We start from the raw sequence: 13,627 nt of genomic DNA, 5'->3' as shown, positions 1-13,627 counted from the left end.
TATTACCTGCCTGAAGACAAGGGACTTGACCCATTGATCATTTAGAACAATGGTTCCCAAACTAGTCTACTTATTGGAATTAGTTGGAGAGCTTCAAAAAATCGTGAAGCTTGTATCCCACCACAGAAGTTAAGATTTAATTGTTCTGGGGTGTGGTCTGTGTAAAGGCCACCTATAGGCACTCAACTTGAACAATGGAAAACTGACGAAGGTAGAAGGGCCCACAGCAACCCCGTGGCTGAATACAAACAGGCCTATTAGGCAACCCACCTCAAAATATCCATATAAGTCCTAGCTGACCAAGGATGACCTACATTCAGACACAGTACCAGGAAAGTTAAATTCCATATGTTCCCATACTTCCTCACCTTCCCCACTTAACTACAGCTCCCCACCAACTGCCTCAAGCCAGACAGTCTTTCCTCCACAGCCCTGCTCACAACTCCCTCCAGGTTATTATTTCTTTCCCTTTTGTTCTGCCTCAGATGAATTCTTTCACTGCAGGTGTCACTTGCCTCCACATTTGGTGGCCCCCATCCAATCAGGAGATCCCAAAGTCTGAGCTTTGGAAATTTTTTTTCTTTTAAAGATTTTATTTATTTATTTGACAGAGAGATCACAACTACGCAGAGAGGCAGGCAGAGAGAGAGGAGGAAACAGGCTCCCTGCTGAGCAGAGAGCCCGCCATGGGGCTCAATCCCAGGACCCTGGGATCATGAGCTGAGCTGAAGGCAGAGGCTTTAACCCACTGAGCCACCCAGGCACCCCTGAGCTTTGGAATTTTTATAAAATCAAGGTAATCCTAACAGAGGCAAGTAAGTTGGTACTTAAGAAACAGCTAGCTCTAAGGACTCTCTTGACAATATGAAATAACAGAAATTATATTCAGAAGAAAAAATAGGATCCATATCTAATGTAGATTCTATTCTCCTCCACACCTATTTATTTCCAACGCCCTGTCCCTGAAGAAGATCCTTTGGATATCCGGGACCCTTGTTTAAACCCGCCCCACCTCTCTGCAAATCTCTACAAAACCTGAAATGTGGTTCTAAAAACAATTTGGAGGTCACCCATCTTTACCAATCCTCAGGCCTCACCTATTCAATCTCAGACTGCTTGTAGATATTGAGGCACTGGAAACAGAATTGTCCTGCACTTGAGAAAAAAAAGAACAATTTAAATTACCCTGAACCTCTAATAATAGGCAAATATACCATCAAAACTCCATCTTGGAAAAAACTTATTTTTTCTATGCCTTTGTGATATAAGTTTTCTGCCCCCATCATCTATAGGACCTAAGAGCTATTCTTTAAAATGCAAATTTTGCGGAGGAGTTTCTCATCAAAAAAGAAAAGTGAGGTGGATATTTGGAAAATTGGACAACTGAAAAACTAAAGACCCAATTTTATTTTTTGCTTTTGATTTTGTTCTTGCTTAAAACAAAAGTTGTTATTAAGGCTGGTATGATTCCTACTGCTTCCCTCTATGATTCTTTATCTGAATTCTCATGTTTTACTAAATTTCCGTCTGAACTGCTTTTCCAGTCTAAAGAGATTACCTTCACAATAACCACTCAAGACTGGGGGCAATGCTCCTCAGCTATCTTTCACTCCTCGGCCAAAGGATGACCTAAGAGCCAAGTTAAAGAATTTATTAAACTAAGGAAGGATCATCAAAAGTTTTTTTAAGTTGGGGCACCTTTGGCTCAGGTCATGATCTCAGGGTCCTGGGATAGAGAGCCCCACATTGGCCTCTCTGCTCGGCAGGGAGCCACCCCCCCCCCCACCGCCTACCTGTGATCTCTGTCTTTGTGAAATTTAGGCAAACTTTTTTAAAAAAAAGTTTTTAAAGTGGATTATCTCCTGCAATTAGTGGATAGATTAAAAAGGTAGAAAATTAGATGGAAATCTACCAGTCAGACTAAATTTATGAACAAGGCTGATATGCACTGCCTGATAGGACTTGGTTTTTGTTTTGTTGTATTTTGTTTAGCGCTTCTCCTAAGCTAAATGTACCCAAAGGAAAGAAGAACATTTCAACATAGCTAGATATTTGTGACAGTTCTTTGATATCATTTCCCAGCAACCCAATTCTTTGAGGAACTGAAGACAGCTATCCTTGTTTTACATATCTAGTCTTTACAGGACCATAGGTATGGCTCCAGAAACAATTCAAGGTCCACCAACCCTTTTTACTATTCCCTAAACTTTCCCTATTTGTTTCAAAAAGCTGGTAAATATTGGCCTTAGGAAAGCAAAGTTCTTTTTAGAGGAACCTGCATTCCTTCCCCATACCTTTGAGATGCAAATATTTTACACATTTCATGGAGGTAAGTCTTATCAAACTAGAGCAAAAGGGGGAAAGCTCATTTGAAATTTAGGCAAATGATGGGGCACCTGGGTGGCTCAGTGGGTTAAGCCTCTGACTTCCGCTCAGGTCATGATCTCAAGGTTCTGGGATCTAGCCCATGCATCAAGCTCTCTGCTCAGCGGGGAGCCTGCTTCCTCCTCTCTCTCTCTGCCTGCCTGTCTGTCTACTTGTGATCTCTATCTGTCAAATAAATAAATAAAATCTTTAAAAAAAAAAAAGAAATTTAGGCAAATGAAAAAACATGCGTCTTCTCCACAAATATTAGTAAATACAAACAAGTCATCTGAAAAGAAACTTCACTCATTCCTACTCTTCTTTTACTAGTACATTATCATACATCTCCCTGCTAACACTGTGTGTCTGTATACATACACTGTAGATATGTGATATTTTTCTGCCTCCAGATGGTATTACCAAAATTAATTTGTGAAAGACTTCTATTTAATTCACATAAGGAAAATTAAACATACACATAAACTGAATTCTCAGAAATGTAACAAAAATGGAGCCAAATGTGTTTCAAGTTCACATGACCTGGAATAATCTTTGGTAAATAAAAACTAGTTAAGTTCATTGGTATAATCAAAACTCTAATATATTAGCATTACCAACACTGAATATAATGCAGAAATACAACTTTTATTCTGCCTGGGTTTACTAATCAAGTAATTTCATGTTGCATCTCTTAGAAAATTTGTCAGCAAGAAAAAAAAAAACTTGGGATGATGGCTGGCTGTGTCTAATGTCTCATGAAGTTTTCATGGGTAGTCTAAACACAATTGTTGGAAGTGAGTGATTCAGACAGTTGTTAGTGGGTTAAAAGCGTTTATATAAACTTTTTTTTTTTTTTTAGATTTTATTTATTTATTTGACACAGAGAGAGAGATCACAAGTAGGCAGAAAGTCAGGCAGAGAGAGAGAGAGAGAGAGAGAGAAGCAGGGTCCCTGCTGAGTAGAGAGCCCGATGCGGGGCTCGATCCCAGGACACGGAGATCATGACCCGAGCCAAAGGCAGCGGCTTAATCCACTGAGCCACCCAGGCGCCCCTTATATAAACTTTTTAATGGAAATTATATTTTATAGTATATATACTTAAAACATAGTTTTCCAAATACCTTTGTTAAGTTGAAACTTTAAAGTATAGCTAAGTTAAATTCAGTGGTGGTGAACTCACCATCTAGATCATTTCCAAATAAGATAAAATAATTACTGAACATAAGCTTATCTACTTTCAGCTTCATATTACACAGCAATTAAACAATTATTTGAATCTGTTGGTAAGCATGTCATGTATCATACTGAAAGAATGCACTATTTTTAAAAGGGGAGGGGCATATGTTTGTATAAATTATGGAATATAAGTATAAATTTGGCAATCTAAAGAATGCTGGTATAACACAGTTCACAATTGCTTACTTAGTTTTCACTAGAAATTAAGGTTCTTTTTTAATATTTTACTTGAGAGAGAGAGAGAGAGAAAGAGAGAGAGAAAGAGCAAAGGGGGGGTGGAGGATCGGGGGGAAGAAGCAGACTCCCCACTGTGCAGGGAGCCCAATACGGGACTCAATCCTGGACCCCAGGATCACAATTGGAGCTGAAGGCAGTTGCTCAACAACTGAGCTACCCAGGATCTGAAATTAAGGTTTTTAAGGGTTAAGAATTCTAATTAGTAAATGTAACTAAAACTACTAGAAATAATAATCTTTTCTGAATGCAAGATAAGTAGGATGTGTGTTTTCAGTAAAAAAAGGTATATGGAATAGAAATGCATTTTGTTGAAGGAAAGAAAGTATGTCCCAAAGTAAAACCAATTAATTATAAATGGGAAAGAAGAAAAACAAGACAAACTTGAAACTTGTAGAAAGTCTGTGGAAGGGAATCTTTAAAAAGGAACTAATGCATGGCTAGGACTGGCTAAGATTGGAATTAATTTCATTGAGTGAACTTTAATATCAGAAGTAAGCTACTATAACTTTTCAGTTTGATTTTGTCTCTGGTAAAAGGACATTTTCTGACTATTGGTATATTCTTGGTAAGAGACAATGAAATGTTCTTTACCTTTTAAAATAATGTACCCTGAAAGCAAAGATTTTGTGTTTTTTTAAATCAAAATAATTCCCTGTGCTTCATTATTTTTATAATCAAGTTTTTTATTACTTATGTAAGTCTAGTCCTTTTGATATAAAAATGGCTAAGTTTTGATGAGCACTGTGTAAGCTTCTGTATTTGCCTGTGAAGTCTTTATAGTGTTGGTTAAATAGGTAACTAAGTATTAGCTCATGGTAAACTATGATCCTATTTAGTCAACTGTCCAAAACCTTTCGATATTTTTGACAAACTTCCCAAAATCAAATTCTAAATGAAGTCTCTGACCCAGAAGAAATTCTAAGATACTAAACATGATCCCTGGAATATCTCAAAAGTTACTAACCTAATTAGGTTGATTTAGTTCATTAAGTTACATGAGAAATATTGTAAAAAATGTGATGCTAAACTTATTTGATTATATTTTTGTAGATAAAAGTATCAATTTAAGTGTTCTGGAATTTGCATGAAATTCCTAAAACTCTGACTTGTCCTGGTATAATGTTATCACTTACAGTTCTAGTTATTATCCTGAAGTACATATACCACAGAAATAACAACATTTCCTTGTCAATTGCATTGTAATGAACTCTCAGCAGATGGTTAACCATGGCCATTTTTAATTCTGTCATTTTACACAGTTCTTGTTTTACTCTGAAATTTTAATGGTTTGTTTGTTGGTTTTTAAAGAAAGAGTGACCACAAGCTTTTGGAAAGGGGGAGGGGTAGAGGAAGAGGGAGAGAGAATCTTAAGGGAGGCTCCATGCCCAGTGAAGAACCTGATGTCTTGACCGTGAGATCATGACCTAAGCTGAAATCAAGAGTGAACATACATACACACACAAAAGAGTTGAACACATAGCTAACTGAGCCATCCAGGTGCCCCTACTCTTAAACTTTAGCAGTAATATTTGGAAAATGCTTCATCTCCAAGAAGACTCATGGAAAATATTCTAAAATACCCATTTCTTATAACTTTAAGATCATAAAACTGAACTGGGTAAGAGTTTCCAGAACTAATAGAAAAACTGATTCTAGCAGAATTAAAAATTAGTAACATGGGACTTAATGAACTGATGATAATGATTATAATTTTTGTGACTTTGTTTTATCATTAATGTTTTTAATGTTTTATTCTTCTAGATTTAAGAAAACCTCTTCTCTTAAACTAACAATGACTTACAACAATTTGGTAAAATGTGCCTTTTGTAAACAGATGGAAACATTTATCTTTTTCTCCCTAGGTAATCCCTCCAGAATTTGGAAACTCTTAGTAAATATTCTTATATTTTCATGGAAATCTTTTTTTTTTTTTTGGCATAAGTTCAGCAAGAATCTGTTCTCTTGTAACATGACAGAATTGGGAATATTGGGTATATTACCAAGGTTTTGACTGGCATGTCCTATCTTAGAGAAGCTTGCATAGACTCAGATTATGACCAGACAGCTTTTAGGAACTAAGATGACTTTATGGAACCAATAAAACTTTTTAGGAAAACAGTCTGGTACCCCAGCAGCTTTTCCTGGTAAGGAAGGTCACTTCTTGGCAGGTGAAGAAACCTCAGGACATTTTGGGGACCTCAAGAAGAGAGAAATTTACCCAAATCTACAGCTATTGCAGGCAAGTCTGGTGGCAAATCATTGGACTGGCATCTTGGTCTTGAGAAGCTTTGAAATTTCAATCTGAAACCCCTTATGAAAAATTCCAGTAAAGCAGATTTAAAAAGAGCTATATGGTCAACCACTATTCTTTGCTGGACTTATGTAAATAACCACGCCAAGTTTATTGAAATTGGGCTTATTTTGGTTACCTTTAGTGGAAATTAGGGTGATTTGAAAGAGCTTAATTATATTTCAATAACCTACCTTTGTGGATATTAGATTCTAGTTCTTATTGTCTCAAGGGTTTGTTGTCTATAAACTATACTGAACCCTGAATTATTCTGGTTTCCTCAAATATTTGGCTATGACTCTCCAAACTAATGTTTATACTTTTGACTTGGAATCACTGAAAGGAAAGGAAAGCTGCCTTTCCTCCATAAGTCCTGCAAACTAAAGCTAGGTCACTTGATACAAACATCAAAGCAACCACCACAAAAGCTCGTGTTTTGATAATCTTCATGCCTGTTGCTGTGTGGGCAACTAAACAACCAATGACATCATCAGACTTATTTAAACTGCAGAAGATGCTTCAGCTCCTCTGCCTAGAAATGTCTTCTTTCTATTGTCTGACCTCAGACTCAGACTGGGTTTATAGTCTGCTCTAATCATTAACTTTTGTTTTAATTTTGCTTCCAAAGGAATGCGTTTTTAAATGACTGATTTTTTCACACAAAATAGGTCTAACTGTGGGAGCCCACCTGTAAGACCAACCTCCTAAAATAATACACAACTGTTTAACTAAACTGACCTATCCTCAGAACAGAGACTGGTTCCTTGAGATCCAGAGCAATCTATCAGCTTAGCCTCTGGCCTGTGAAACTTCTCGGGGAAGTTTCAAAGGTGGGATTACAGGGGCAGAGTTTGCCACCCCAAAATATGTCTGTTGGGCATAAGAATTACCTTTAAGAAACTGCAAACACAGAACAAGTTCTGGAAATCAAGTAGACATTACCTTTTTGTAAGAGACAGTTACATGCATACGTTGTTGTCTCCACTTGGAGGTGTGCTGCCGTCCTTGTGCCAGGAAGAAACGGACGACTCTAAGTTTCTAAAAATTCTAAGAAATGGACGACTCTAAGTTTCTAAAAATTTTTGTCATGAAGAAGACAAGGACTTAAATCTGCATAATAATCTTCCCCCTTATTTACTGTACTTTTCCTGATAACCTCCCATAACTGAATCGCTGACCCCACCTTCTTTTGTCTTCATCTGAAAACTGTATTTAAGGAGAAGGTTTTGGCCATTTGGAGGACTTACTCAGTTTTCTTGGGTCTCTCCCACGTAGGAAGGAGGTACGCATGTGATTGAACTTCTCTTTGTTTTCCTCCTGTTAATCTGTCTTATATCAATTTCATTATTAAACCAGTCAAGGAACCTCAAGGGGAAGGAAGGAAAACTCTTCGGCCCCTACACTATCTAGGGATATCCCAAATCTAAAACAGTTCTCTTTGGGGGTTTAAAAACAAAACAACAAAAAAACAAACCAAAAAACTTGGGAAAATACATGCCATTATAAAACAAGACAGAATTATGGAAAATTGTTCAAATTGTTAGCAATTCTGGCAACAGTAAACTTCCCACAAAAGATGTGTTCTGCTATCCATTTGCCTTTGTGGTTTTACCTATGTGCTTCAAGTATGTATACGACTGTATAGCCAGGGGTAAGGAAAAGAAGTGTTACAGATTTTTACTATTCCCATGTTGCTATTCACTAGGTGTTATATAACTTAGGGCTAGGAATTTACAGAGCTTTACCTTTAAAGAACTAATTTTTAACCACCATTCAATTAAAGTTAGTACAATGACTTTGCATAAATACATACATGAAATAATTAGTGAAGATGGTTCTTAATTTAAAGGATGTTAAACAGCTTGTAGACATCTGGTAACAAGCTGAAATGGGTCATTCAAAATTTATCTAACTAAATTAAGGGGGAAAAATGTTTCTCCTCCCAGGTTGGCATGTCACAAGATAACTAAACCGACTTAGTAGGCTTGCCTGGGAATCCTTAGCTGTCAGTGGTGAATATGCAAAGGGCCAGCAAATTAAATCAACCTGCCAAACTGTCAATTTCAAGCCTCATGACTGCATGAAAATAGCATCACTGGAAGAAATCAAGCATTGCCTTCTTTTGGGTTTCCTGGCACCTATTCAAATACTCATGCAGTTGTGGCTAATTTTGCATGCAAATTTCAGTCAATAAGCTCAGAACAAGACCTCCCAAGATATTTCAAAGGATCTGACAGTATTTTTTCTGAATACCAAATCGACAGTAGTTGAAATTCAATCTCCATTTGCTGGTGCTTTACATATGCACAGTGTCCCCACCACAGAGCTAAGCTAATGAGAGCCTTACCTGCTCTCACTCACATCCTCCCAGCCGTCCTTGTTGAGGTTCTCAAACACACTGCTCATAACCTTGATGGAGTGATTGAGAACAGTGTGGTAACGACCCACAGAGCCCTTTTTCTTCCCGGCTTTCAATTTAACCTTGGTCGTTGTTGTCTTACAGTCATATTGTCCAGACCTCACTTCGGCGGCGGCCATCTCAGATTTAGCTTTGTCTGCTGATGCTGAATGCTGCAATTTCTCCACTGAATTCATCTGTTCTTCATTTTCATTTCTCAATCCATTAGCTTCAGCCACTTGTCTCCTTAGGGAAGTGACTTCTCTCTCCAGTTCACCGATTTTTACCTGAAGTTCAGCTTTATCTTTTTCTACTTCTTTACTCCCCCTTTGCAGCTGTTCTAGTTCTTTTTCTCTGCCCTCTGAATCTTCTTGTTGCTGTTTTAAGAGGGATTTCAGGAAGTCATTTTCTTTCATTAATTTTTTATTCCCTTCTTTTATTTTTCTTGACCCTTTCTCATAGGATTTTAGCCGATCTTCCAATTCAATAACCTAAACAGAAGAGTTTGATTTATTCTTTTAAAAGCCCCAAACCATAATCTGCTGTATATTTTTTTTATCATTTCTAATTTATGAAAGTAAAATTACACTTAGCACAAGGACAAAATAAATCTAAAGTACTTAATTTCTAAATAAATCTAAGGTGGTGTAGATAAATACATTACAAAATGCAATAATACATCTGTTGAATAAAGGACAGATGGTAAAAGAAGTTAAAATTCTACACAAAGTGATAGAGAACTAAGTATGCTAATAAACTTTGCAGAGTTTTCTGAGGTAAGTGCTTTGGCTATATAGTCTATTTATTGTGAGAAATATTTTTAGAGAAAAGCAACTTAGACAAAAAGTCTAAAAATAGATGCACAGAAAAACTTTAATAACAATTTTCTTCAATATCTAACAATCACGTGAAAAAAATGATTACCTATATAAAATATAATCTACCAAGGCTGCTTTATTCTAAATTAGAAAGATGTAATTTTAGTAGTCATGAGGTCCTTAATTTATATAATAAAGAAATATTTACTGAAAAAAAGTTAACAACTTAAAATTAAAATTATTCCAAGATGGCATTCACTTATTTCAATAAGCATTGTTCACACTGTAGGACACAGAAATGAAAACATACATTATTTTACCTTAAAAAATTTTAAAAACTATTTGGAAAAAAAGGCACTTGCAGAAATAAATCTGATAAAAGATAGGATCTAAGTGCCAGAAGTCGGGGCAAAAGGACAGAGCAATTAATTCCAAGCCATGAGTATGAAAATTTCAAGGGGGAGTTGATTTCAATTGAAATCTTGAAAAATAATCATTATTGTTTGTAAAGTACAGTTTACCATTTACAAGATGGTTTCATAAAGATGATCTCTCCTGATCATCTCGAAACCATGTGAAGTGGGTAGAGCCAATAATTATCTTCCCAGAGAAGAAAATAGAGACTCTGAAAACTTAAGTAGTACAAAGAGGTAAACATTTCCTGCTTCAAAATGGGATTCAAATTTAAGATTTTGTGCCCCTCCCACTATTCTACAAGCCATATGGGAAAAGTTACCCAGATATGCATGGAAAGGAACAAAGAACTGGGGTCAAGCAAGAAACCTAAATGACTGGAACATCATATGGACTAATTTTTACTTTTAAAACAATTCTTCAAAGGATAAACATACTTGATGTACTGACAACCATTAACTTAAAATATTCCAGAAATCTACAAGATGAATCTTACTGGACTGAGTTATGGTGGTGAAGATATAAGTTGTTTCCTAGATATGATTTTCAGTCATTTCTGATTTATCTATCCTTCCACATCCCCTATTCTTCTTGTGAGGTCAGCCTCCTTCATTTAATTCAGTAAGCTTCACCAATAGGTTATCCTGATTCAGGACATGGATATTTCCCAAAACAAATATTAAGGATCTCATCTAATTTAAATTTGTGATTCCACAGTATGATATATTCACCTACTGTTAGACCTGTTTCTTTATAAGGCTTACTCTTGAGCCAGAACAGAGGTATATGGAAGAGTTTATACCAGACTATTACAGACCTCTGTACTTCTGTAAGAGAAATTGTATTGGTCCTTTACAGTGCAAATACTTTATTGAAGAGCTGGACAATGTGACAAAAAGTAAGTGTTCAAGAACATATGAACTGTGGCTGAAAACCATTTACTTTTTCAAAATTATTCTATGCCAAATTTAATTCTCTATTTAATAAAAAATACTACAAAATAAGAAGTATCACTTTTTTATAAACTCTGCAGTTTCTTAGTGGTTTTAATAACTACAAACAATATACTTTTCATGTGTATATTTTTAAATATTTTAGCATGTTAGATTCCATGATGGAGTAAGCAGAGTAGACTGTATTTTTTTAAATCTATCTTGTGCAAATAAGAAATTACCTTTTTTTAAAAAAATTGAATGTTGATATAAAAGTATTAAGGAACAGTGTGGTCTTGGGGAAATTAAATTTTGTTCTGGTTTTTATCTTACTTCCAGTTCAGGTTATCTTAACCTGGTAAAATATTTAACCTATTTTAAAGTTCCCTATTTGTGAAATGGGAATAGTAATATTTATCTTGCAGATTTTAAGTATTAAATATGATCACACACAATAGTTCCTGGTAGACAGCCAGGTCAAAACAGTTTATCACTACCATCACCATCATCATTATTGTCTCTATTATTATTAATCACAACAGATACTTAATGAAATTACTTTAGCTAAAATATAATTACTTGCACTAAATACTGCTGAATTAGCCAGTAAATCAACATGTTAAAAACAAATGTAACAAACATCTTGAATATGAGATTTCAATTCTGGAAATTAGGATTATCTTTTTCTTTTGACTAAAATCCATTTATTTATTTATTTATTTATTTATTTATTTATTTTAAGGATTTTGTTATTTATTTATTTATTTATTTGACAGACAGAGATCACAAGAGGCGGGCGGAGGATGGGGGAGCAGGCTCCCTGCTGAGCAGACAGTCTGATGCAAGGCTGGATCCCAGGACCCTGGGATCACGACCTAAGCTGAAAGCAGATGCTTTAACCTACTGAGCCATGCAGGCACCCCTAAAATCCAATAAATTTGGATGCAACTCACGAAAATTTTATGTACCACTGGAAAAATGTCATTTTAAAGACTGTTACATTTAAAATGTTTAAGTCTGTTAACTGCCTAATGTGAATCCATGTTTAATCGTAAAAACTGGTCAAAATTATTTGCTTTTAAGTTGAAAATGGAGGAAAAGTAATAAAACAGAGACACTACTTTTTTTTTTTTTTTTTTAAGATTTTATTTATTCGAGAGAGAGAGAGCAAGCCAGCACAGAGGAAGAGTGACAGGGCTAAGTCACTGAGCAGACAGCCTGATTCAGGGCTCATTTCCAGGACCCTGGGATCATGACCTGAGCTAAAGGCAGATGCTCAATGTCTGAGTCACCCAGGTGCTCCCAGAGACACTACTTCTAAAAACTTGAGAAAAGGAAAGCCTATAACATATATTAAAATGTCATTCAAGGGGTGTCTGGGTGGCTCAGTGGGTTAAGCCTCTGCCTTGGGCTCAGGTCATGATCTCAGGGTAATGGGATCGAGCCCGGCATCGGGCTCCCTGCTCAGTGGGGACCCAGCTCCCCCCTACCCCCTCCTGCCTCTTTGCCTACTTGTAATCTCTCTCCCTGTCAAATAAATAAAAATAAAAGATCTTTAAGATGTCATTCAAGGCATACTCTTAAAAATTACTGTTAAACTGATGTTAAGCCTCCAGAAACAAAGAGCAAAATTTCAATATATATTTGAGAAAGAAAGTCAAGGGATTTTTTTAAAGGCATTTGGTTTGTCTGTAAGTCAACTCAAGTGCATACTTTTCCTCCAGTACTGATCATTTAAATAATTTACCAAAAAAGATGGCCCCTTTCTAAACTGAAATAAAACACTTGGCTTTGCAAAGTGTCTGTAATAGTTTGCTAGTGCTGCTTCAGAAAATACCACAGAGTGGGTAGTTTAAACCCCAACAATCTCATTTTAATTTAATGAACTCTTCGAAGACCTCATCTCCAAATACTGTCACATTCTGAAGATACTGGGAATTAGGACTTTGACATAATAAAACTGGGTGAGAGGGGACTCAATTCACACCATTCATGCCGTAACAGTGTGAAATGTTAATATATTATTAGAAATAATTTTGTATGTTTTATTTCTACTATATAAACATTGTCTTCATGTTGTTGCTATCTTTTAAACCTATTTTGTATGAGTTTTACAATACATCCTTTTAAAATGAGGAAACCCAACTTCAAAAGGTTAAATCATGACTTGTACAACTGCATTAGGTTAATATTTTTTAAAGGTGACAAATTAGTGATAGTCCAATGCAAATAATTCCTCTTGGCTTTTCAGAACTATGGTAGTAGCCATTTATGGCAGCTGGAATGAAATAATGGATTTCTTTAGGGTTTCTACCCTAAGGAAATAGTAGGTAGTAGTATGGTATTATGTAGTCATAGAGAGAAAAATTATAGAAACCCCAGCAAACAAAAATGTCACTGTGAAACAAAGAAGATAAGCTAATGCGAACTGTTTGACATTCCAGCTGATAATGCATATATTATTTCAATTACTCATTTTGCCTTAAGATAAATGACTGTGAGTATTTCTTATTCTGTATGTTGGATTAAGCGGTTATGTGTTATTCAGTAATTATGAGTTGACAGCCTTTGTTACCTGACATTGGGCAAGTGTTAGAAGTAGAAGAGATGACATCATCTGTTGTAAGTCACTAGATTTCCTATAAGTCAAGTCACAGATGCAAGAAATGTAAGTAGTCACATTAATATTTTTGTTTATATATGTTTATATATTTGTGTATTTCCAGCTTTATCTGAGTATCCAGCATAGCAAATGATAACCAGGCATAGAATAATCCTTAAAAAAAATTTTCTTTGTAACAATAATAATGAGTGCTAAAACGAAATCAAGTCAACTTAATGGGTCTTGTATTTACATATAAAAAATATGAATTAAGTATAAAATTATAAAAATAGATGTTAATATTTTTAAAGAACATCTTATTATTAATTATAGGAT

The 13,627-nt window shown here is 35.6% G+C and overlaps 1 protein-coding gene across 5 annotated transcripts in view; it reads right to left on the bottom strand.

Moving 5' to 3' along the window:
• CNTLN (centlein) overlaps positions 1-13,627 on the bottom strand; it is a 289,645-nt gene that overhangs the window by 79,215 nt on the left and 196,803 nt on the right. For all 5 annotated transcript variants that reach the window (XM_004765706.3, XM_013063112.2, XM_013063111.2 and 2 more), the window contains one exon: positions 8,475-9,016. In XM_004765706.3, the coding sequence (XP_004765763.1) occupies positions 8,475-9,016 (542 nt within the window). The remainder of the gene's footprint in view (positions 1-8,474; positions 9,017-13,627) is intronic.

Source organism: Mustela putorius, unplaced genomic scaffold (assembly GCF_011764305.1).
Source record: "Mustela putorius furo isolate JIRA1106 unplaced genomic scaffold, ASM1176430v1.1 tig00000421_pilon_pilon_pilon, whole genome shotgun sequence".
Taxonomy (NCBI): Eukaryota; Metazoa; Chordata; class Mammalia; order Carnivora; family Mustelidae; genus Mustela; species Mustela putorius.
This window is presented reverse-complemented; position numbering and strand designations above follow the sequence as displayed.